Raw genomic sequence first — 25,986 nt, forward strand, 5'->3', positions numbered from 1 at the left:
GCCACAAAATCTGCACCAAAATGAAACCACTTAAGAACCTGTAGTAGGAACTGCCATTCGACCCTATCGAATGCCTTTTCAGCGTCTATTGCAAGTCCTACCACAGGTTCAGCTAATACTTTTGCACACCCAGAGATATTGTGAAAAATGCGTAGATTGTCTCCTATATAGCGTTGTTTGATAAAGCCTACTTGGTCAGGAGGTATGAGTAGATGTATTACTTTATTTATTCTGTTAGCTAAAATTTTTGCAACTATTTTATAATCCGAATTAAGTAAAGATATTGGTCTATAATTGCCCACTTTGGTGGGATCTCTGTCTGGTTTAGGGAATATTATTATGTTGGCTTCCGTGAAGTTACGTTGTAAATCGGGATGTGAATGTATATAATTGAAATATTTCAGTAAGTGGGGGCTGAGTTGTGTGGATAAGACTTTGTAAAATTCATTAGTAATGCCATCCGGGCCTGGAGATTTATTAGATGGAAGCGTACGGATTGTGGATTGGATTTCCTGCACGTTTATCTGACTCTCTAGTTCCTCTTTGAGATGGGATGGTAAAGTTGGATGAGCAATTGTATTTAAGTAATTTGTTATTTCTTCATGTGAAGATTCCGATTCTGATTGGAATAATTCGGAGTAAAATTTTTCAAACTCCGTACTAATACCCAATGAATCAGTAATTGATTGATTGTGGGAATTAGTGATAGAGGAGATGTGATGAGTCTCATTTTTCTTTTTCAAATAACGAGCTAGGGCCTTACCCATCTTGTTGCCTCCAATATAATGCCCAGATTTTAAAATGAAAATATCGTTGTTTGCTAAGGCAGACGCTATGTTATTATATTCATATTTCTTTTTCATTAGTTGGGCATGCGAAATCATGTCAGAAGGATCAGAAAAAAATTGGGATTCAAGACTTGATATATCAGATTCGAGGGAATTCAATTGGTATTGGATTGTTTACGTTTCCAAGCCATAAGACTAATGAGTTCACCCCGTACCGTGGCTTTGTAAGATTCCCAAATAGTGGCTTGTGACATGGAAGGATCCGAATTAGTGATAAAGAAGTTATTAGTGAATTCTTTTAATTTAGTAACAATTGAATCATCAGATAAAACACTATTAAGTCTCCAGTTACGCTTGATACATGGAAACGAGGAGATTGAGAGAAAAAGCGAAATTGGAGCATGATCGGAAATTATTATAGAATGGTTAATAGCTTTGGAGATGTTTGTTGAGAAAGAAGAGGATATTAAAAAATAATCTAATCTGGCATAAGTATTGTGAGGGGCTGAAAAGTGTGTACATTCACGTTCTTTTGGATGTAAGGTTCTCCAGGGATCAATAAGGTTAAAATTTTTAATAAGGGTTTTAATTTCTACTAGAGTCTTGGACTTGGCCGGTCTGCATTTGGATGTTCTATCTAAAAGAAGATCAAGAGGTTGATTATGATCTCCCCCTATAACAATTGGAACATTCGGATATTTCAACAGAATGTTTTGCAAGGAGTGGTAGAAATCAGGAATGTCAGACACAGGGGCATATATATTTAAGAATAATATAGGTCTATTATGTAGAGTCATATAAACTAAACACCATCTACCTTCTGAATCAGATTCAGTAGCAATAATGGAGTACTGGAGAGATGATTTAAAGTATAACGAGACCCTGTTTTTTTCCCTCAATGCAGGAGAAAAAAAGGGTGTAGAATAACCAGGAATCATAGTTTTTGCGCTATCAGCATGTGAGAGATGTGTTTCCTGGAACATAATAATATTTGGCTTGAGTGAACGCAGATAATTGGTCACCTTTTTACGTTTGATGCAATGATTCAAACCATTGACGTTAAAGGAGAGAATATGTAAGTTAGTCATGGAACATCAGGGAAACAACATACAGTAGATCAAGTAGAAAAAACAAATTATCATTATAGAAGCACAGATATGCTAAAAGAATTGAGAAACCTTTGGAACTGATATAATAACCAAAATGTCATCTCAAAACAAGGCAAACAGTGCCAGAGAGATGACATTTGAAACCAGTTAAAGTGAAACCGGGTGGGGTGGAAACCTATAGAGGTCGAACAGCGCCCCCAACCGAGCTCTCCAAGAGCGGCAGGAAACATGGAAGTAAAACATAATGATATTAAGAAAACATTCACATCACAGCAAAAGCATACAGGTGAACAATAATCACCAAAATAAACTCATTGCATCTTAATAGAATCAATGTATTTCTGTAACTCAACCGGATCTAAATAGGTGGAAGTTTTATTATGATGTGTGACCAGCATTTTGGCCGGATAAAGTAGGCCAAATCGGGCACCAATGTCCTTCAGATCCTGTCTCTGCTGCAGAAAAGCTTTTCTTCAGGCCGCTGTGGATTTCGCCAAATCTGGTACCAGGAGAATTTTTTTTCCCTGGTAAAGAATCTGCTTCTTCTCTTTGCCAGCTAAGAGAATCTGTAGCGCATGTTGGTATCTCAGTACTTTCGCTACGATGGGACGAGGCGCTTTTTGAACAGGATTTATACGCGATGGAACACGATGCGCCCTCTCCAGTTCTAATGGTATGTCAAATTTTAGATCCAGCAAGGAAGGAAGCAAAGATGTTAGAAATGCCCGTGCATCCGTTCCCTCGGCTGATTATGGAATTCCCAAGATTCTTACATTGTTCCGACGGCTCCGGTTCGAGAGGTCTTCCAGATCCGCTTTTAAAGCTGTAATATCCCGGTCGTGCTTAGGGATAAGGGAGACATTTTGAACATGTGCTGCTTGAAAAGATTCCAGCGCATCTAATCTGTGCCTAGCGTCGGTGAATTGCGAGTTTATGGCTTCAATTTCCACCCGAATTAATTGTGATTCTTCCACCTGTTTTGTCATGATATTTTTAAAGGCACGCATCTCAGTAAGGAGTAATTCTAGTTGTGAATCCACTGTTTTCGACGGTTGTTTTTCAGGCGAAGGAGCCTCATGTTTAGGCCTTTTGCCACTGGGGGTTGCAGTCGGCGATTGCTCTCCTTTGCTGCTTTTGGAGAGTGACATGGTAAAGTTGTAAAAGTGAGAAGACACTCCGAAATTAGATTGCAATGATTTAGATCACTGAGAGGAATGTTGTCACTGTAAGTAGCCTGCCACCTCGGAGAGCACTCAGTTAGCGCGTCTGGTCGCCATGTCGGACAAGCCCCGCCTCCACTCTGGTTGTCTTATTTTCTCTTTCCTTTTGTTTTTTCCTCTATTTGCTTACTTCTAGAAATTGTGCTTTTTTTCCCTGTTTCTCCCTTTTGTCTCTGTCTAGTTACATTTTATTGTATATTGTTTGATTAATGTTTTATTATTCATTTTAGCTATTTTTATTACACTTTACTTATTTTCTCCATTTTTAATATGTTGTAAACTGCTTAGATTTCAGTATATTAGTAATGTATCAGATAAAGTAAACCTTGAACCTGACCTGAGCCTTTATAAAAATGTTCCTTTGAGAGCATCTCTACACAGTTACAGCTGCTACTGGGCAGGTGACCCTTTTCTGCTTAAGATGTTTTGGACAATCTGTAGACTCATCTTGAGGCAATAAGAGTGCAAACTCAAACTGTAATATAGTGGCTTTTAAGCTACATCCAAAAAGTCCAACTGCTCCTTGCTATATGTCATTGAAAATTGAAGATTATGATTCAAGGAGTTTAACTATTGGATAAATTCTTGTAGTCGTGCTTCATCTTCCCACAGAAAGAAAACATTATCAAAATATCTTTTCCACAAACAAATATCGTATATAAACCACTGTGAACTAACTATACAAATGGGTTTTCTCAAAATTGGCCACATCTAGGGCCCCTTTTTGTAGCTTGCAGTAGTGATGCTGCAGTAAATGCACCCAAGCCCATAGCAATTGAATGTAGAGAATGACATGGTGACAAAATTCATCACCGTTCCTGTCCCCACGGATAACCGCAAGAAACCATCCAGTGTCATTCTTTAGTGTCTATTTCAACCTCAGTCCTTCTACACCAACATTCTTCAATGCAAGGCTTGAGGATCAGTGGTTGTGTCCATTCATACTCTGACTCGTCCCTCTCTCCTTAAAGAATGACATGGGGATGGTATCGGTGATGAATCTTGTCACCATGTCATTCGCTAATTGAATGGGCTTCAGTATATTTACTGCGGCAGCATGCTACTGTGGCTTTGTAAAAGAAGCCCATAATGTGGTTACTGAAGGAGCTAGCAAGGCTCCCACGGCCATACCTGTGGTCTGTGTAAAACATATATATATGACCCCCCCTGAAAAATGCCTCTGCTGTAAAAGCAGTGGTAGTGGATTTTTCAGGTGGTCACTGAATTTTTGACTATAGCTAGATATAGGGTTACCAGACATCTAGATTCCCTGGATTTCTAGATGTCCTCCTTTTGAGGCACTTTGTTCGGGTTTTGGAAAGCCTCCTTAAATCTGGAGAAGTCCATAGATGCCACGCGATGGTGTCACACGCAAGTGATGTTATCACGTGGCATCTGTGCATGTGCGGACCTCCTCCCTGCCAGACAAGAGCAGGCAGCAAGGGCGGGGCTAGGGAAGGACTGGGGGCGGGATTAGGGCATTACAGGGCGGATCTAGGGGTCTGGATTTTCCAATTGGAAAATCTGGCAACCCTAGCTAGAAAAGACCTGTGGGAGAAGTAGGAAGTCCCCCTCTTCCTAGTGGGAGATGGACGTGTATAAAAGGGGCATGCAGAGCATAGTCCTGGCTTTTTGGTTGTTCCTTTCTCCTGCCAAAGCCCTAAGACTGAGGGTGACTCCCAGAGTCATTTGGGAGGGAACTGGAGAATAAACTGGTGTAATCAAACCAGCTGTGAATTGGAAGCATGGGTTTCGGAAAAGGGGAGGCCACAGGGGCCATGGCCTCCCCCATAATTGCCAATTTTATGTGCTACTTTTATCCCTGGTGGTCCAGAGGTGCAGCGGGCAGCAGCGAGCTTTCTGCACCCCTGCCAACTGCTAACCGGGTCAGTCGCAGCTGGTTTCTTCTACTGGTGAGTGGCAATAAGCAGGAGCGCACTTTGCTCCAGCTTGGCGCTCAGTGACTTCTTTGATTGGCTCCCATGAATTCTCACGAAGCGTGAGAATTTTCAGGAGCCAATCATAGAAACCGCTGAATGCCGAGCATGAGTGCCAAAGTGCACTCCTGCACATTGCAGCTCAGCTGCAGAAGAAACCAGCCACAACAACCAGGTTAGCAGTGGGCAGGAGTGTGGAAAGCTCACTCCTAACCACTGGACCTCTGGACCTCCTGGCCAGAGGAGGTAGGAGGACGGAGCAGGGTGCAGAGAGAGCAAGGGAGGGTGGATGGGTGCAGGGGTAGGGAGTTGGGAAGGCAGGGAGGACAGATGCCCAGGGAGCTGGGAGAGGGTTGGGAAGGACAAATGCACGGGTTTGGGAAGGGAGAGAAAGAAATGCTGTCAGTGGGGGAGGAAAAAGGAACGGATAATTGGATATAGGTGTGTGGTGTGAGAGGGAAAGAGAGATTATGTACATGGGGAAAGGAAGAAAGAAGGAGAATTGTGGGACATGATAATGGTGGAGTGATGACCCAAAGAAGGGAGAGATGTCAGACCACTGGAATGGAAAGGGGGGAGAGAGAGAGATGCCATACCACAGAAAGGAAGGAGGGGAGAGAGATATACCAGACTGCAGAAAGGAGAGGAGAGAGATGTTGGACCTTGGGAAAAGGGAGGGAAGGAGAGAGAGAAGCCAGATCATGGGAGAGGAGAGAGATGCCAGACCATATGAAGGAGGAAGGGGGAAGACAGATGTCTGACCATGGGAGAAGAATGAGATGGTGCATACGGATGGAGGGGAATGGGGAGACAGAAGGAGGAGATGGTGTCCAGCAATGGGTGTGACAGGGAAGAGATAAGAAAAAATGCTCCTTATGGATAGATGGGAATAGGGGAGAAGAAAGATGGAGGAGATGGTACACATGGATAGATGGGAAGGGAAGGCATGGAAAAGTAGATTTTGAGAAGAAAGCAGAAAAATGAAGAAAGTTGAATTTTAAAAGTTAATGCTAAAGATAGATGTAGGTAAACATACTGGGGATTTTAATTACAGTCCACTTGAAGGGTCAATACTTTCAAAATAGAAAAAAACCACAAAAGACCCCCCCTCTCATCAATACTGGGCAAATTTCTCCAGTAATATCATCATATAACATTTAAAGGCTTTTAAATATTTAAATGTGCTCTTAAGTTCTTCAGCAAGGCGCCACAACAGCGGTACAGTGGTACACTTGATGTTGAAATAAGACGTCTTTTTTCAACATCAAGTGTGTAGACCAAAGGACTCAGGCACTGCACACTGCAAATAAAATCAATATAAAAAGCTCATCCTTCCGGCTTCCTGATGTAGCGTAGCAATACACAGACTGTGTTGGAGCCATGAACTGACCTTTTCAGATAAGTGGTCTACTGTTAAACAGCTTTTGTAGAGCCATAACATTTGCCACTCCAGTAGAAGCGAGAATCCTTGCTCCATGCAATGTGTTATGATTAAAATTCAAGCACCTTTCCAGCGACATTGTACCGCTGCTGTGGCGCCTTGCTGAAGAGCTTATGAGCACATTTAATTATTTAAAAGTCTTTAAATGTTATATGATGATATTACTGGATAAATTTGCCCAGTATTGATGAGAGGGGGGTCTTTTGTGTTTTGTTCTATTTTGCAAGATAGATGTATGGCAGAAAGTGAAGGAAAGAAAAATAGCAAATGGATAAGGTGGCCTTGGATACACAGTTAAGAGCACAGACAGAAGGATGTGCAGCTAGAGACTGCGAAAGATGGTTTGAAAACCAAAATCACCAGGCAATAAAAGGAGGGAAAATTATTTTATTTTCAATTTAGTGATTGAATTGTCAGTTATGAGAAATTACATCTGCTGTATATATTTTCCATTGTTCAAGAAGAAATGCATTTGTTTCTATTTCTCTGGGGGTTGTACTACATGCAGAGTCTTGCATCTTAGGGTTTTGTTTGTATATATTAGTACTTTTAGTTTGTGGTTCTATATTTGCATAAGAGTTATCTGCATGTGTGACCAAGGCCAGGTGTTCTGGTAGGAATGAATGTTGAGAAACATACAGTGTGCTTTGTGTAGTTTAATTTTGTGGTTAATCATTATGTATTAACTAGTTTTTTAGCCCGTTACATTAACGGGTGCTAGAATAGATGTGTAGACTTAGGCTTTTCTTTTCTTTCTTTCTCTTTTTCTGTCTCTCCCCCCCCCCCTGTCCAGCAGCACCCTTCCCTGCTCCTCCTGTCTAGCAGTAGCCCGTTTTCCTTGCTTTTACCTCCCCCCTTTCCAGTAGTACCCTTTCCCAGTTCCCCCTGTCAAACAGTAGCCCTTCTCCCTACCTTTTACCTACCCATATTCAGGCTCCCATTTCCCCTTTTACCTTCCCTATTTTTGTCTTGCATTGGTGGTATTTGGGCTCTGGGGCAGCTGACTTGTGCATCGGGTGCCAATGCACTATGGCGCAGGGCCTCTGCTGGGCCACGGGGAGCTGGTTGAGCTTGGTGTCCGGGGTTGTCGGGTAGGTCTTCCGGGCCACGGGAGAAGTAGATTTTGTCTGGGAGGCGACAGGATAGCGTCATGGCTCCCTTAGTCCCTTGCCGCCGCCTCCCCCCCCTTCCCTTTCCTTCCCGCGGTCCCCTCTGCTTGCTCAACTTTTGCTCAAAAAGAAGAAAGAGAAAAAAATGCGTTTGTGTACAGGTATTTGACCTTGAGCGTCTACTCCCTGAACCCCTTGACTACTTCTGCCTTTTTGTAGTTTATTTGCTCAACTTTCTGGCAGCTCCTCTCATGATCACTGCCTGTGTCAGAATCCTTCTCCGATGCAGGAGCGGCTCATTAGAGGGGCTGCCGCAGCATCTTATAAGTTAAAAGGAAACATCGGCCGGTATGTCCGTATTTCCTGGATGGAGGACTGCACGAGGTGGAGAGCAGGGAGGCCATCGCTTTTCAATTTGTCTGACGGCCACTGGCACAGGTAAGTGCACATGCGCACTCCTGGCAGCCAGGGACCTATGGATCACGGATCACGCAGGTAAGAGTGCGCATGCGTGCTTAGCATTTTATTATAGTAGATAAGATTATATTGTGTGTATATATGGAAAAAATGGTATTACAATTAGTACTATGGGGTGGGGTCTGGGGCAGAGCTTAGGTGGGATCTGAGGTGGAGCTTGCAGGCCCCCCCAAACAAAAAAGCGTTCCACTGCCTATGATTGGAAGTGATGGAGAAATCTGTTGATGGAACCAATATGTCTGCCTTCATGCTGAATTTACTGTAAATAGTCAAACCAGGGTGAATTGGATGTCACAGGGAGAAATCTCAAAGTTTCTGCCTTCATGCTGAGATCACTGTAAATAGTTGAAGTCTGTTCTACAATTACATTCAATAAAAGTTCCAGTTTGGTTCATTTACACCTCAGACTGACCTGCCATTTTGTCAGAAGGGAGAGTGAGGAATTTGAGTGGGGTGAGTGAAACCCTGGAATTGCCCATCCTCTGGCTTACCTGAGTTAGATGGCCCTGGCCTGTGCCCAATCTTGATAAGAACTGAGAGTCTATTAGTGACTTACAGTGTATATATTTCAACTTTTTTTGTGTGTGAGCCCTGGTGTGGGTAGGTTAAATAAAAACCATACCCTCACCCAGGAGCTGGCCAGAGCCTTCTATATGGGTGGTTGGGATGCCAGAACTACATGCATATGGATGGATCTTAGCAACATGCACAATGAGGAATCCACTCTGTGATGTTTCATGTCAGTACAGCAGTGATTTACCATTGCCTTCTGTGCAGTGTGTGGCTCCATTGTGTTGCTGCTGCCCAGCATGGGGCCCCTCAGCCTACAGCATCTGGTAGTCCTGGGCGCTCTCCCATCCAGGAACTAGCTAGGCCAGATGCTGCTTGGCTTCCAGTGGTAAGAGCAGGCCTACCCAGGCTGTAGGCTCTATGTATACCTATAATTGTGTGTGATAACTAATGAAGACAAACTCATCAAAAAGGTTTTGACCAATTTTGAGGAAACCTATTTGTATAATTCACATTGGTTTACATCTATTCAGTTGTGGAAAAGCTATTTGGATGATGAGTTCTTTCTATGGAAAGATGATGAAGCATGATTCTTATCACCTCAAGATAAGCCTACCTATTAGTCAGTTTATCAGAGCTTGGAGGAAAAGGATTTTGGGGGGGTTTCTCTTTGAATGCACATGGATCTTGCAACTCTTGCTTCAGCTCTCTTTATGCGTATACTGTAGTAGTAGTAGTATACTATGCACAAATTTATGCTTAGTGTACAAAATTGAATATGCAAATTATAGAATACCTCCAGTTATGTAAGTTAATTGACAAATTAGCTGGTAATTGATGCTAACAACCAATAACTGATGAGAATTGGAGTCAATTGACACTAATGTGCAGTTAGTGCATAACTGAACTTAGTCTATGTTCTCTAATCTTAGTGTACATGTTCTTTAGAGAGCAATTGCAAGGGGGTGTGGATGTGGGAGGTGCATGGGCAGGATAGGGTCCTGTTCTGCCCTGGTTTAGCTTCCTGTCCTGGCTAAATTATACAGATAGTAAAACCTTAGTACACCAACCCAAACACAGGCAGACCTTAAATTTTTTTGAAATATATTTTGTTGAATACTGTAAATAAGGTAGATGTACTCACAATTGGAGAATCTCCTAGATGTTGCAGCTGCAGAAGATGTAGATTTGAAGAATGGAGGATGAGCAAAAAGTTAGGCAAAAAGGTGCTCCAAGTTTCAGAGTTGAAAAGCTGAGTTATTCTTGCATGTGGTTGGATAGCTTAAGGTGAAAATACTGGTACTTTGCTGGGGATACAGCCACATGTTCAAGATGGAAGCAAAACTGTGACTGAGTTCTGAAGACAAAAGATTCTCAAGGAGTACCCAGAAAGCAGGGGAGGGAAGAGAAAAGACCAATAGGGACAAAGCTTGGCAACAGGTAAGAAAGTGAGGTCATATCTTTGCAGACCCATTAGACATCAGAGCAAAGACTGTAGAACAGACCAGGAAATATAGCAGTGAAATAAAGAGTCAAGCTTAGATGTGAGGAAAAGTAAGGGAGTCTTAGGAGAAAGATCACTAGAAAAAAAGCTTATACAGGTAAGCTTGTACACTGACTGCAGCATAGAGTCCCATAGAGAGAGGGGATACATTGAACACATTTTAAACTAGTGCAAGGCTGCCAGGTGCAGAACAGGTAGTGCTCAGCACTACATTACATGACATCTATTTGCATGAACTGCTTTCATGGTATGCTAATAGATCTCATGCATATTCATTGGGGAAATCCTGAAAACCCGACTGCTTTGCGGCCCTCGAGGAGGGACTTTGACACTCCTGAGCTACAGGTAGCCAGTGCCGTTTGAACAAGACTGGTGTGATGTTTTCATTTTTATGCATGCCTGTTATAAGTCTGGTAGCTGTGCTTTGAATCGGATGTGGATGATGCAAATTGACCTGACTTGAACCTAAAAACAGCATATCACAATAGTCTAAATGGCTAGTTTAATGAGATCCTCTGTTGTCAGAACTGGCTTTAATTGCTGCAAAATCAAGTTTTTTTCATTTGAGACTATTATAACATGATTTACTTGAGGTTTAAAACTAATTTCTGAATCACAACGCACCCCCGGCATTGTGATTTCAGACTGGAGAGATAGCAGTTTACCACCTATCTCTGGTGATGTTCTCAAGTCGTGAGTTGCTATGAGAAATTCACATTGCTGTGGACTTTTCCTCATTTAAAACTAGATGATTCTCTGCAAGCCAGTTACATAACTGATCCAATTTGGCATTAAAATCAGATAACACCTGTTCCTGATTTTTTTTTTTTTTTTTCAATGATTACAAACAGTTGGATGTCGTCTGCAAAGATGTCTAACAGGTGTCCAACAAGTTTGTTAGGGGAACCAGATACATATTGAAAAGAGTTGGAGATAGCAGAGAGTGAGTGATCCTGAGTTACTTCTGATTTGACAGTTCATTATTCTAGTTAAATAATCATGAATAGCTGGAAAAATAAGAGGTGAACCATTGTAGCACTGTGTAGGGATTCCTAGGAAGACACCTAAGGGCAATCTCTAGGGCAAGCACAGATGATAAGATAATGGTCCTATGGGGTAGGAGGGAGAATTGGCTTCAAGGCCTTCATTCTTACCATTCGGTACAGGAGTGTTCATAAAAATGTCTACTCCATCCAGGTACTTCATGCAAGTTACTATGACTCTAAATTTAATAGCAATCCTATGGGATCAAATATCAGGAACAGATATTAAGATGAATAGTAGTCAAAAGAACATTTGGGGTTAATTATAGTTTCTGCAGTGTGGCTGACTATCCTGCTGCCCATGGAGAACCTACGTTACAGGTAAGTAACTACACTTTTCCTCTGTTCAGATACACAAGGACTCCCCCACACATTTATTTTGTCTCCAACTCTAGAGTTCAGACATCCTGCTGGTTTGGGCAGCTTGGTAAAAAAAAAAAAGCAAGCTTTCCATGTGGCCACTTCCACACTGTACCTGGGTTAATTCTGAGCTAGGTGTGAGAACTTCCAGATCAGTTTACAGAAGCAGATAACCACTTTTCTCATCCATCTCTTATTGGAGCAGAGTGTGTTCTTGTCCCAGGCCCTGCTACCTGACTGAAGTAGACAAGACAGTTTGGCTTGAGTTTCCAGGGCAAGTTGCTCCCTTATGACTTCAAGTTTCAAGTTTATTAAAATTTTTGATTAATCGCTTAATCTTACTTCAAAGCGATGAACATATATAAAGAGAAACAATTAAAATTACAATATTAAAAAATAAAACATTAATTTAAACATAACATTAAAATAAACTAGACTATATCAAACTTAACAAAACACGAGTAAGAGGAAAAGGGGATTTGAACTACAAAATATTATAGAAAAGGAGGTCAGGCAAAAACACAAGGTTGGGGATTAAAATGAATGGTCAAATACAGCATTAATGAAGTCAGAGTAAGACTTATTAATCAAAAGCGTCTTTGAAAAGGAATGTTTTTAAATTGGTCTTGAATTTATCAATATTATGTTCTTCTCTTAAATAAATTGGCAGAGAGTTCCAGATTTGTGGGGCAGTAACTGAGAAGATAAATTGTCTTCTGGTATTAATGATCTTTAGAGATGGAATTGTCAGTAAATGCTGTTCGTTTGACCGCAATATTCTGTTTGTGGAGTAAGGGATCAATGATTTAAAAATAAATGCAGGTGTTTTAAAAAGTATTGCTTTAAAGGTGAGTAGGCATATTTTATACGTTATTCTGTGCGATACCGGAAGCCAGTGAACGTTTTTGAGAAGTGGTGTTACGTGGTCACATTTTTTTTTCTTTGTTATAAGTTTAATGGAAGTATTTTGTATGATTTGAAGCCGTCTTATTTCATTTTGTGCAATTCCTTTAAAAAGGGTATTGCAGTAATCGATTTTAGAGATTACTAAGGAGTGGATAAGGATATTTAGTGATTTAGAACAAAGATATTGTGAAAGGGAGCGAATTTGACAGAGTCTATAGAATGATGATTTGACGATACTACCGATGTGTTCATGAAAAGTTAATTTACTATCAAATATAACTCCTAGGATTTTAATGGTATTAACTAATTGCAAGGGAATATTTTTTATAGTGATAGGGGCAATAAGTTTAGGAGTTTCTTTCCATGGGAAAAGCATCGTTTTTGTTTTTTCAATATTAAGGGCCAACCTATTTATATATTTCCAAAACCATTAATGTATATGGTTTCATGAACTACCTCCCAGTCCCGCCTATGGTGACGGGCTTAAATAGCTGCTCTGTGAAAAAGTACTAGATATGGTCTCATGCTGATTCCAGGCACATACTTCCCTGCAGCATCCTGTAACTTAGGCAATCATTTTGCTCCCTCTGCTCTCCACTACACATTTAATAACCAGTCATACATAGGGCTCTGGTGTACAAGGTAACAGTTTTGTTTATACCCGTGAAATCATATCCTAAGTCTATTGTAGTTCTAAGCTAATATCTTTCTAGCTGTCGGCCTACTGTACAGAACTAGCAAGCCTGATATTATGGTTGGTACAGCTCTCCAGTACCAGCCCACACCTCCACCCAGCTTTCAGGGGTGGTAATTTACCTCCCATCTTTCCTTTTACTACAACATTTGCTGTATTTCCTCCCCCTTTCCCTAGGTCAAGTTGACTGGTTTAGAATCTGCCACAGCCTATGGGCAGGGGTGGGGAACGAAGGCTGCAATTCAGACAGGTTTCCAGGATTCCCCCAATGAATATGCATGAGATCTCTTTGCATACAAATATATCTAATGCATATTTGTTAGGGAAATCTTGAAAACCCGACTGGATTGCGGCCTTCGTTCCCCGCCAATGGCAATACTTCTCAACCCAATCCTCAAGGTACACCCAGCCAGCCATGATTTCAGGATGTGTACAATGTATATGCATGAAACGTTTTCATGCACTGCTTGTTTATTATGCAAATCTATTTCACTCATATTCATTGTGGATATCCTGAAACCCAGACTGGTTGAGTGTACCCCAAGGACAGAGTTGACCCAGGGAAAGTGGTGTCCTTGCCCTAGTCCCCCAACATTAAGCTCATAATTCCTGGATGTGCCCTATGATTACCCAATCCCACTCTTACCTTAAATTTAGGAAATTATTGAAAACTTACGTATTTGATAAGCAAAAATGTTAACTTTTTTTAATAACATATCAATGATGGTCTATTTTATCTAGGAATTTGTATTTTAATTGAATTGGTTTTTACTCATGTTGTATTTAAAGTAGTAATATATTTTCTGTATTGTATTTTTTCACTGAAATGTCTCAGTTTCTCTTGCTGTGAACCGCCCAGACCTACTGGCAGGGCGTTATACAAGAAAATTAATTATTATTATTATTATAATGGTTCCACCTTCCTCCAAATTGCATCCTACAATGTCATGTTAAATATATCATTCCTAGACAAGTGAACACCATCAGCATGGAAGTCATAATGCCGTTGTACAGGGCCATGATGAGACCTCATCTGGAGTACTGTGTGCAATTCTGGAGGCCACATTACAGTAAAGATGTGCGCAGAATTGAATCGGTTCAACGGACGGCCACCAGGATGATCTCGGGGCTCAAGGGTCTCTCGTACGAAGAGAGACTGAACAAATTGCAGCTCTACACTCTCGAGGAACGTAGGGAGAGGGGAGACATGATCGAAACATTTAAGTACCTCACGGGACGTGTCGAAGTGGAAGATGATATTTTCTTTCTCAAGGGACCCTCGGCCAAAAGAGGGCACCCGCTCAAACTCAGGGGCGGAAAATTTCATGGCGACACCAGAAAGTATTTCTTCACAGAGAGAGTGGTTGATCATTGGAACAAGCTTCCAGTGTAGATGATCGAGGCAGACAGCGTGCCAGACTTTAAGAATAAATGGGATACCCATGTGGGATCCCTATGAGGGTCAAGATAAGGAAATTGGGTCATTAGGGCATAGACAGGGGGTGGGTAAGCAGAGTGGGCAGACTTGATGGGCTGTAGCCCTTTTCTGCCTTCCCAGTGCCCCATGCCTGCTGAGGTATCGCATCCATTTATAGAAATGTTACAAAAGAGAGGCAGCATATAAGATGAAGTCTCTATCTTTTTATTAGCACTGTCATTGCTGAAAACGTTCCCTCCAAGATGAATGATTTTCAGTCTTGTCATCATAGGAAGCAGCTCGTTCCAATGCATGCCATACCTCTCATGCCAAGCCACTCTCATTCCTCTTGGAGCTAACTGCCGATGCAGCCCTATAACAGTAAAATGAGTGACCCACAATCCATATGTCCCTCAGTGGTGTTGCATCTGTACAGAAACAACTTATATAATGTTATCAGATGAGCCTCCTGCTTGTCCCAGCAGTATAATGCATAGACTGAAGCTGTCCATCTTCCAATCCTCTAAATGGTGACCCATGGCTATCTCCAGCACGCTACCTCAGAAGCCACACCTATGGGGAAAGAATGAGCTCTGGCTTCTGGATCTAGCCCACGGATGTTCTTGAAGACTACTGTACACTGGAGCCTCATCAGAGGCAATTACTAATTCTCATGTACTGATTCTCCCCCAACCCCATGTGTGCCAGTGTATTGTTTACTGGTCAGGTAACTAGAGAGGCTGTACACTCGGTTGTCTTCCTTGAACCTATGCACCTTCACTTAGTTTGTTGCCTTTGAAATCCCTATTGCCTACCAGAAGCCCCATTAAATTTATTCCTAAATGCTGCCTCCAGCTCAATTCTCAGCATACCAAACAAGCTACTGAACAAGCCAGTACTGTTATAGAATTATCCCCATAGGGCTAAATTCTATAAACGGTGCCTACATAATAGTGTTTGGCACTATTATTGAGAGGGCACAAAGGGCATAACACAATCCTGCAGGTATTTTGGTGATAGATGATGCACACTTCAGAAAACCAACAATAGCAATTTATACTTGACTCCATATTTCATAGTCAACCAATACAATGATACAAAATATGAGGTAACACGTTCATACTTCCCAATTCCATATAATGCTTGAATAACAGAATTCTGGACAACTTGTAACACATGCATATCAGAAGAAAGATAATAATGTGAAAAGGGGAAGGAAATCAGGAAATGCATTTTATCTGGTCAGAAATTCCCATGCTGGGTGTGGAAAACCTCACCTTGTTTCTGATACCTGAACTGACCACACCCACTCTTTACTGGCACTATCTGCAGAATTGAGCAGGTACAGACAAGCTCCAGTCTCAGCTGCAGGGGGATGAGAGAAAGAATGAATAAGGAAACATAAAACAAAAAATGGATAATAAGTTACTATTTTATTGTACTAACTTAATACAATTTTGACCAGCTTTCAGAGGCCAAGAATTAAAGGAGCACATATCTGTCTCTTGTTGGTCCAAAACAGGAGCCAAGAATATGAATGTTAAGGACTGATGTGCTGACGAAAGAGATTCTGGCCTCCAAAAGCTAGTCAAAAAAGAAGGAATTCTAGAAAGGAAGCGTGCCCTTTATAAAATAGCACTCAGTCTCACTTCTGGCCGCCATACACCTGCTGAAAGCAAGTATAAATGGGGAAGACTCTTTTCTTTAAACTAACTGAACTATGGAATAATAGCCCTTTGTGCCTGAGAGAATTAGGCTCTCTTCAAATCTTCCGTAAACATTTAAACACTTGGTTATTCACCAAATTGTAAATTTTTTCTTTTTACTGTCTCTTCCCTAACATTTCATACTGTAAACCGAGTTGAGCTTTATTCTTAAAAAGATGACACGATATATAAATTCAAGCTTTAATTTAGTTTAATCAGTGCCCAACTTTAATACACTTCAGGTTAATTTTATAAATCTACATGCAAAAGTTTGGGAATGCCCCTCACCACACCCCCTTTTCAGATAGCCACAGTTGAAGTTAGACGCCAAGCTTTATAGAATAGCACATACCAATTTTTAGGAATGCCAATTAATATCAATAATTGGTTGTTAGTGCCCAGGTATTCATGTTTCGAAGTTCATTTTCCAATTTATTTGTGTATGCATCTCTGATGTGTGCACAAAGTTCACCACACTTTGGGTGCCATATATAGAATCATGTCCATATTTTGTTTTATTGTTATTTATTAACCTTTAATGTTGGTTAACACTACTAAAAACTAAACTAAACTAAAGCTTAACTTTTTATACCAGGTCATCAACCTAAGGAAGCTCGACTCAGCTTACAACAATTAAATAAGAACTGAGAAAAGTAAGAGCAAAGGTTTCAAAACAGATTCATTTTCAAAATGTTTAGCAAAGAAAAAAGTTTTTAGAAATTTACAAAAAGATTGGAAAGGACTGGGGCTCCTCAGAGTTAAGGGGAGATCATTCAACGGTTGTGAAAGTTTTTAAAAGCCAGAGAATGACTAAAAATCTTAACTCCTTTAATTCCTCTTGCATAGGAGAATCTGTAAACATTCCATAATAAGGGAATGAGGGGAATAAAAACACCATATAAAATTTTGAAAGAGATGCAAGCATATTTGAATTGAATTCTGCGATAAACCGGGAGCCAATGAAGACTCAGGAGCAAAGGGGTCACATGGTCATATTTACTTTTTCCAAAAATCAACTTCGCAAGAAAATGTGAGCCAAGTGTGAGATGAGAGGATAGGGCGCTATTTCTACAGGCTATAGAAGAGAACCCCAGTGATTCATAGTTGAGTCAATGTGTTTGCCCATCTCAGAAGCTTGCGGCTTCTTTCTTACTACCATGCTCTTCTCCTCAGCACCCTATTCCCAGCCTCAGAGTCTGGGGCAGTGTATCAGTACACCTCAGAGGCAGGGAGCCTCCTACTAACATCAGCATGGTACCATGTATCAGTATGCCTCAAAGGTAGGGAGCTTCTCTCTGGTACTAACAAACTATGTCATACATCAGAGCACACGTCAGAGGCAGGGAGCATCTCTCTCTCTCAACACCCTTCCATTCCCAGTGTTGGAGCCTGGTGCAGTACGTCTGTACATATCTCTCACTATCAGAGTGTGGTAGTGTGTAGCTGCATACCTGAAAGGCAAGGGGGCTTCTCTCTTACTAGTACAATAGTCCCAACATAGGTGCCTGCTTTGAGCCCCTTTAAATCCTGGCCATTTTCACTGGGAGCCACTGTTTCTCGTCTCCATGGTTACCAGCCTTTATATAATCTCTTTGCAAAGAGCTGGCAGCAAGCAGGGAGGGCTGTCACAGCAAGACAGAATGTGAATATCAATTAGCTGAGGTGAAGGAGAAATGGAAAGGTCTAAAATGAAAACAGAAAGGAAGAGTGCGAGGGGAGAGGACTTAAATCAGCGCTGCAGTGGTCATTAGCTTTCCTACTTTTTTGATTGTGTCTTTCTGTGTAGCTCTAACTGCTAGGCCTCTCTTTGTGCTTTGCCCTAAGGAAGGAGTGGGGAATCTCTGAGCATTAACTGTTACATCCCTTTGGATTTTCAGGATATCCCTACTGAATATGCATGACAAATTTGCATACCTTCAGTTATGCCAGTCTATCTCATGCATATTCACTGGGATGTATCCCGAAAATGGGACTAGTGTCTAGGCCTCGAGGACCAAAGGTTCTCCACCCCAAAATTAAGATTTTATTTCTTTTGGGGATTTCCATTCATATACCCACTCGGCCCTGACTCCCCCAGTCTTTCATCTCCCCTAAAAAGGCACTGGCAGCTCTGAGGAGTTCCTTAACACAGCATGTCTCAAGACAGAGCTTTGCATGCACTTTCCCCATACTCAATGTGAGTACCCTGGAAAACAAACTGTCTAGAGCAGGGGTGGGACCTTTATACACAGAAGGCTGCGTTAATGTCTGTTCTGTGCTAGTGGGCTGCAACAATATATAATGTTGGAACTAGAAATACAGAGAGCTCCATAGACCTTTTGTGATAAATTTAATAAAATAAAACGATGGAAACAAATTCCTAGAGTGGCTATTCTGAAAATATTTGTGAAATACAGTGTTCAAAATTGCCACAACTCTGATTACCAAGGATGTTTCCTGTGTATACTTCTTTTTTCAGGGTCTTGTGGGCACCATTGACAGCTCTGAAGGGCCACTGAAGTTCTTTTTATAAAGCAGTTTCAAAGCATGTTTTACATGCAGAAAATGGTTCTTATCAAACTGCATGTCGGTGTACATGCATAAAAAGTAGGCCATCATAAATTGCACCTACTTGTATATGAGCTGCACATAAGCATTTCTGGGTGTATACAAGTTTGGGCAAAGCTGGGACAGAGTTGAGATTCACGTATTTTATAAAATCTGCATGTACATTTATGGAGTGTATCCACACATTTACGCCTTCAAAACTGTAAATTTGTGAGAATTTGTATGTTAATGAAGTCATTACATGAGCCTGTTTTCTGAAGGCAAATAAAAGCCTATATTTCTTTTGTACAAAAGGTGCCTCTTTGACATAGGCACCCTGTTAAGAATTATATGAGGGGCGACCCCAATGGTTTTGAGGGACTGCTCATGACTTATTTATCTATGTTGCAGGAGCAGGGGAGAAGATAGAAAACACGATGGAGGCTTTCAAAAAGTGAGTGAGTCTTGTTACTGATAATGGATGTTTTTAGTCCAGGGAAAGGACAAGGAAGGTCTTGAATGTTGGGAGGGTCTCATAAGGAGCATAATATGGTAGCCTGTACCCATATTCTGCAGATGATTCTTGCAGGAACTGTGCTCATTGGAAACTGCTGTCAGATGATGTCACAGCCCCCTGACAGGACTCTACCAATTGATCTTGCACAAGGACACTTTCTCACTACTTTTCCACCTATTCCCCAGTGCGGTTGCCCAAAACACAGATCTGCTGGAACTGGACTGTCACCTGACCAAAGATGGGCGTGTGGTCGTGTCACATGATCTCAACTTGCTAAGGCAGACTGGGCACGATAAAAACATCTGTGACCTTAATTACTCGGTAAGCTTTGCCTGTTCCATATCATGTCATTAGCATAAGGCATCTTAGCCTCATGCCTTTTATTTATTTTTGCAATGTCACATTTATGGCTGTTAAACTCCTTGTATCTCTGTTTCCATGAGTCCATAATGTGCGATTTGCATGATATTGACAGAGCTCCATCCCTTTTCTGTGATGGCACAATTCATTTGGCAGACTAGGGAGAGTAACGGCAGTCACACAACTCAGAGAGCTCTTCAGCACTTGCAATCACTATCTCCCCCCTTTTACAAAGCCACAGTAGAGGTTTCTACCACAGCCCGCAGCACTAAATACTCTGACGCTCACAGAATTAACCCCTCTTTTTACAAAAGTGCGGAAAAGGTTTTTAGCGCTGGCCATCATGCTGAATGCTCTGCGTTGCTCTGACGGTCATAGAGTTCCTATGAGTGTTGTAGTAGCGCAGAGCATTCAAGCACCGGCCGGTGCTAAAAAAAATCTATGAGCGTTAGAGCATTTAGCGCTCCAGGCCATGGTAGAAACCTCTGCTGCGGCTTAGTAAAAAGGGGTGGGTATATTTCTTTCATGTGCATAAAAAACCACATCAAATAAACAAAGAGCATTTTTCACTAATGCTTTATTTATTTTTGTGTTTTTTTATTTGATGTGGTTTTTTTAATATATGTATATAATGGATTTATTCACTCTATTTACACCTCTGACAGGACCTGAGTAGTATGCTTCCCAGTTTTGTTATACAGTATTTATCATATTAATACAAACAACTGCTGCTACTCAGGTATGATAAAAACCATAAGTATAAGATAAACCAATAAAATTCAAACGTACCAGGCAAAGTCCAGCACAGACAGACCTTTACCACATACAGAACAAGGGATTGTAAATAGAAATTGAACTGGGAACTCCAAGAAATTAAACTCAGCAAGTATTACAACACTGGAGAAATAAAAACAGATATGCACTTCTTTCTGTACTGAACACACATTGGTCCTAGGCCCAGGTCCACTAAAAATTATCCACCTCCCTTGCTGTAGCTGGTGAGGATCCCCAAACCCTGCCAGTTGAAGTCCACCTTCTCCAGTCTGGGAGCCAGAAATCTCCAAGCTCTGTAGCTAGCGGCAGTGTTCTGGCCACCGGACTGGAGGAAGAGGTCTTCAGTTGGTGGTTCTTTGGGAAGCCCACCAACTTAGGTTTTTATATTTTGCTTTTGGGCAGGAGGCATAGAACATGGTGGAAAGAAAATTTTGTGCCCACCCACTTTGGTCTCAGGTCCACAGTAGAGAGCTGCACGGGAACGGGGATGACGGGTCACAGGGATCCCGTGGGCACGCCCCCTAGGGTCGCGGGGATCCCGTGGGGACGCCTCCGAGGGTCGCGGGTTTCCTGCGGGGTTGGATACGAGGCTCGTCTTCTCCCTACCTGCCCTGCCGCAGCACAAAGCCGATCAGAACGGAAGTCTTCCACGATGTCAGTGCTGACGTCTGAGGGAGGGCTTAAGCAAAGCCCTCCCTCCCTCCAACGTCGGCGCTGACATCGGGAAGACTTCTGTTCCGATCGGCTGTGTGCTGCGATCGGCAGTGGTGTACCAAGGGGGGGCGGGGAGGACGGTCCGCCCCGGGTGCAGCCATAGGGGGGGGTGCACAGCCGGCCAGGTCCCCTTACCTTTGTGGCGCTTCCTCTGACCGACCGACAACAGGCCCGGTCCGACAAACCTCCCTGCCCTGTAGCCGCGAATCTAAATTACTTTCTTACAATACTCCAGCTGCTATAAGAAGGTAATTTAGATTTGCGGCTAAAGGGCAGGGAGGTTTGTCGGACCGGGCCTGTTCTGTTGTCAGTCAGGAGGGGAAGCGCCACAAAGGTAAGGGGTAGGGAGGGAGAAAGGGAGGAAAGGTGGAGTGGAGAGGAAAAGACACTTAAGGTAAAACTGAGGGGGGAGAAGGACGCTGAAAGCACTGGGGAAGACAAAGGGGTGGAGAAGGATGCTGAAAGGACATGGGAAAGATGGGGGGGGAGAAGGACGCTGAAAGGACATGGGGAAGACAAAGGGGTGGAGAAGGACTCTGAAAGGACATGGGGAAGACGGAGGGGGAGAAGGACGCTGAAAGGACATGGGGAACACGGGGGGGAGAAGGACGCTGAAAGCACATGGGGAAGACAGAGGGGGGAGAAGGACACTGAAAGCACATGGGGAAGACAGAGGGGGGAGAAGGACGCTGACAGGACATGGGGAAGATGGGGGGGAGAAGGACACTGAAAGGAAATGGGGAAGAGAGAGTGGGGAGAAGACGCTGGCAGGGAAGAAGACAGAGATGCCAGACTATGGGAGGAGCGGAGGGAAGAAAATGGTGCCAGACCAATTTGGAAGGGGGGAGAAAGGGAGAGGCACAGTAACAGAGCAAATGAAAGATGCAGAGAGAAGAGAGATAGTGGATGGAAGGAATTGAATGAGAACATGAGGAAAGCAGAAACCAGGCAACAAAGGTAGGAAAAAAATTATATTTCTTTTTTTTTTTTTTTTTTTTGCTTTAGGATAAAGTAGTATATTAGTTGTGTTGATAAAAATGTGTTAACATTAGAAACCCGTTTACAAAGTATGTATTCTTCCCAATTAATATTTCCCAATTAATAAAGTCTTTTTGCTTATTTGTAAATGGGTTTCTACCAGAGCCTTTAATTCAGTAGCATAATTAAATGAAATAACTATTTCTGTAGTTTATAGGGACGGGTGGGAATGGAGGGGATTCCTCGCGGGGATGGGTGGGGATGGAGGGGAGGAACTGGGTGCCAACTGGGTGCCAACATTTTCAAATGTTGGTGCCAACTCAAATTATGGGCACGTCAACACCGGCTATCCAGTTGGTTCAGTCTGAGCAATGAATGACACAGACCGTACCTCAATCTGATGCTCCACCAATGCGGAGACCATCGACACAGGAGTCAATTGATCCATCTAGATGGCACCAGTCATCCTTGACTCAAACATCGAGAGAGGTTACTCCAGTGTGGTACCGGAAGCACTCTCATAAGACCAAGCATCTCGAGGCTTCAACACCGAGAATTCCACACCGTCCTCATTCCATATAGGATTTGGATTTATTTGGAGACTCTGAACAGGAACAACTCTCTACTGCAGATGAGGACTCTTCCATTTCAGATTCACCTCAACGATTGCCTCAAAGACCTTCTGCTTTTTCTGAGCAGTCTTCTTTATCTAAATTTATCCGTCAGATGTCTGAAGGTCTTTCCATCCTACTAGAAGCGGATTCCAAACATAGCAAGGAGTTCTTGGAGGCTCTGGATTATGACCAGCCTCCTAAAGACCTGCTGAGCTCCCACTCCACAATATTCTAGGAGAAACTTTCTATAAGAACCTCGAGACTCCTCTCTCCATTCCTGTGGCTCCTAGAAAACTGGACTCTTTACATACGGTCGTTCCTATTTTAAGTTTTGCTAAACCACAGCTCCTTCATGAATCTTTAGTGATTGAATCCACTCTAAAGAAATTGTCGGGGCTAGTGTCTATGCATCTGTACCTCCTGGCAGATAAGGTAGAGCAATGGACAAGTTTGGTAAGTGTCTTTACCAGAATTAAATGTTGGCCAACAGAGCTGATAATTATAATTTCCATTTTTCATTTTACCCGAAATATTTGGTCAAACAACTTGCATCTGTTCAAAAGTATATTCCATCTCGTAAGCAAAAGAGATTCCAACAACTCATTGTTTCGACTTTTCAAATGCAGAAATATATGGTTCGCACTACTTATGATACTTTTGAACTTATATCACGAGCAGCAGCCATGTCAGTGGCCATGAGGCGCCTTGCCTAGCTTCGTGTTTCTGAACTTGATATAAATCACCAGGACTGCTTGGCCAATGCTCCCTGTCCAGGAGATGAGCTTTTTGGTCCATCAATGGATACGACTATTCAAACGCTATCCGCTCATGAGACCAGATGGGACACTTTGGTTAAACCAAAGAAGCCTCAACCGCCCTGTACTTTCAAGCCAGCTTCTTTGTACCAGCGCAGGTTTTCAGCTAAGCCTGCTCCTCCTGCTCCTTCTCAGACTAGGAAGCAAAACTAGCAACCATGTCAGCAACCTAAACAACAGGCTGGTCAACAAAAGCCCACACAGCCTTTTTGAGGTGTTCTTCGGGAGCATAGCCACAGTTCCCATTCTCCAACCACTACCTCAGCCGATCGGAGGGTGGCTTCAGCATTACATAAATTGTTTGGAGCTCATCACCACAGATCTCTGAATTCTAGACATCATTCGTCAGGGGTATGGCTCTCCATTTTCATACCCTACCTCCGGATCATCCTCCAACAGAGTCTATTTTGAACCCAATACAATCTTCTCCTCTCATTCAAGAGATTCAATCCCTCTTCCTTCTCAATGCCATTGAAGAGGTTCCTTTAAATCAGCAGAGTCAGGGATTCTACTCCTGGTATTTTTTAAGCCCCAAAAAGACCGGAGGTATACGACCCATTCTGGATCTCAGAGATCTCAACAAATTTCTAGCCAAAGAGAAATTCCGGATGCTCTCCCTTGCCCTTCTTTATCCACTTCTGGATCAGAACGACTGGCTATGCTCTCTGGATCTCAAAGAAGCCTACACACATACATAGGTACCTTCGGTTTCAGGTGAATGGACGTCATTACCAATACAAGGTTCTTCCTTTTGGCCTGGCATCTTCTCCCAGAGTATTCACGAAGTGCCTGGTTGTTGTGCCTGGTTGTTGTGGCTGCATTTCTCTGTTCTCACAGTCTTCAAGTCTTTCCTTATCTGGACGACTGGTTGATCAAAGCTGTGTCATCTCAGGAAGTGACTCTGGCAACATCTCAGACCATTGCCTTTTTACAAGTTTTGGGATTTCAAGTTAATTTCCCCAAATCTCACCTAATTCCGACTTAACATCTTCAGTTCATTGGGGCTATCCTTGATACTACTCTAATGAGGGTGTTTCTCCCTCCAGAGCGTCTTAACACTCTTCTCATCCTCTGTCAACAGATGTTGAAGGTACATACCATCTCTGCAAGGCGCATGATAGTTCACCTGAGTCACATGGCTTCCACAGTTCATGTAACTCCGCTAGCAAGGCTACATCTTCGCATTCCTGTGGGCCCTTCCTTCTCAGTGGTCTCAAGCGACAGATCATCTCTTTCAACATATTTCTGTCACATCATCTCTTCAGCAGTCGCTTCAATGGTGGATGACCTCCAATCTATCCAGAGGTCTTCTTTTTCACTTAACCCCTAACCAAAAGGTGATAACGATGGCTGCATCTCTTTATGCCTGGGGGGTGCACCTTGAGGTCCTTCAAACACAAAGTCATTGGTTTGCTAGGGAGTGGAAATTTCACATCAATTTCCTCAAGCTCAGAGCAATATATTATGTTCTCAAAGCTTTCCAGCACCTCTTGAGTCCTCAAGTCCTCCTCTTTCGTACAGACAATCAAGTGACAATGTACTACATAAAGAAGCAAGGAGGCACGGGCTCTCTTCTGTTATGTCAGGAGGCTCAGAAAATCTGGCTTTGGGCGATGGCTAGCAACATTTTCTTAAAGGCTGTCTACATTCAAGGGGAGAAGAATTCCCTGGCAGACAACCTCAGCAGAATTCTTCAGCCTCACGAATGGACTCTCAACTCTGCGACTCTCCATTTCATCTTTACTCAATGGGGCACTCCTCAGGTGGACTTATTTGCAACTCCCCACAATCACAAGTTGCCCCAGTTTTGCTCCAGACTTTACTCTCCTCATCATCTGGAAGCCAATGCGTTTCTCCTGGATTGGACAAGCCTGTTTCTATATGCATTCCCTCCAACCCTTCTCCTGTTGAAGACTGTTCAAACTCAAACAAGAGTCAGCCACCATGATTCTCATTGCTCCTCAGTGGCCCCGGCAGCATTGGTTCTCCCTTCTACTTCAGCACCAGGGAGCCAATTCCTCTACCAATTTTTCCTACTCTGCTTACTCAGAATCAAGGATCTCTTCTACATCCCAACTTGCAATCATTATACCTGATAGCTTGGTTTCTCTCGGGTTGAATTCATATGAATTACATCTTTCTCAGCCTGTTTGCAATATTATTGATGCCTCCAGGAAGCCAGCCACTCAACAATGTTATCAACCAAAGCGGACTCAATTTTCTTCCTGGTATCTCCTTCATCATCATGATCCAACTTCCTTGTCAGTGTAATTGGTGTTGGATTATCTACTTCATCTGTCTGACTCTGGACTTAAATCTACATCTATCAGAGTCCATCTCAGTGCTATTACAACTTTTCACATGCCAGTTTGGGGAAAACCTCTTACTGCTCATCCTTTGGTCTTCAGATTCATGAAAGGAGTTTTCAATGTGAAGCCACCTCTCAAACCTCCTCCAGTGGTCTGGG

General features: G+C 42.5%; 1 protein-coding gene and 1 long non-coding RNA gene across 2 annotated transcripts in view; one reads left to right on the forward strand and one right to left on the reverse strand.

The window, feature by feature from the left end:
- GDPD3 (glycerophosphodiester phosphodiesterase domain containing 3) overlaps positions 1 to 25,986 on the forward strand; it is a 112,103-nt gene that overhangs the window by 7,879 nt on the left and 78,238 nt on the right. Inside the window, exons 2-3 of the mRNA XM_033944922.1 lie at positions 19,159 to 19,201; positions 19,450 to 19,585. Coding sequence (XP_033800813.1) covers positions 19,159 to 19,201; positions 19,450 to 19,585 — 179 coding nt within the window. The remainder of the gene's footprint in view (positions 1 to 19,158; positions 19,202 to 19,449; positions 19,586 to 25,986) is intronic.
- LOC117360694 overlaps positions 1 to 25,986 on the reverse strand; it is a 135,120-nt gene that overhangs the window by 1,839 nt on the left and 107,295 nt on the right. Inside the window, exon 3 of the long non-coding RNA XR_004539490.1 lies at positions 15,793 to 15,880. This is a non-coding gene — a long non-coding RNA (uncharacterized LOC117360694). The remainder of the gene's footprint in view (positions 1 to 15,792; positions 15,881 to 25,986) is intronic.

The sequence above is a fragment of the Geotrypetes seraphini genome, chromosome 5, assembly GCF_902459505.1.
Source record: "Geotrypetes seraphini chromosome 5, aGeoSer1.1, whole genome shotgun sequence".
NCBI classification, from domain to species: Eukaryota; Metazoa; Chordata; class Amphibia; order Gymnophiona; family Dermophiidae; genus Geotrypetes; species Geotrypetes seraphini.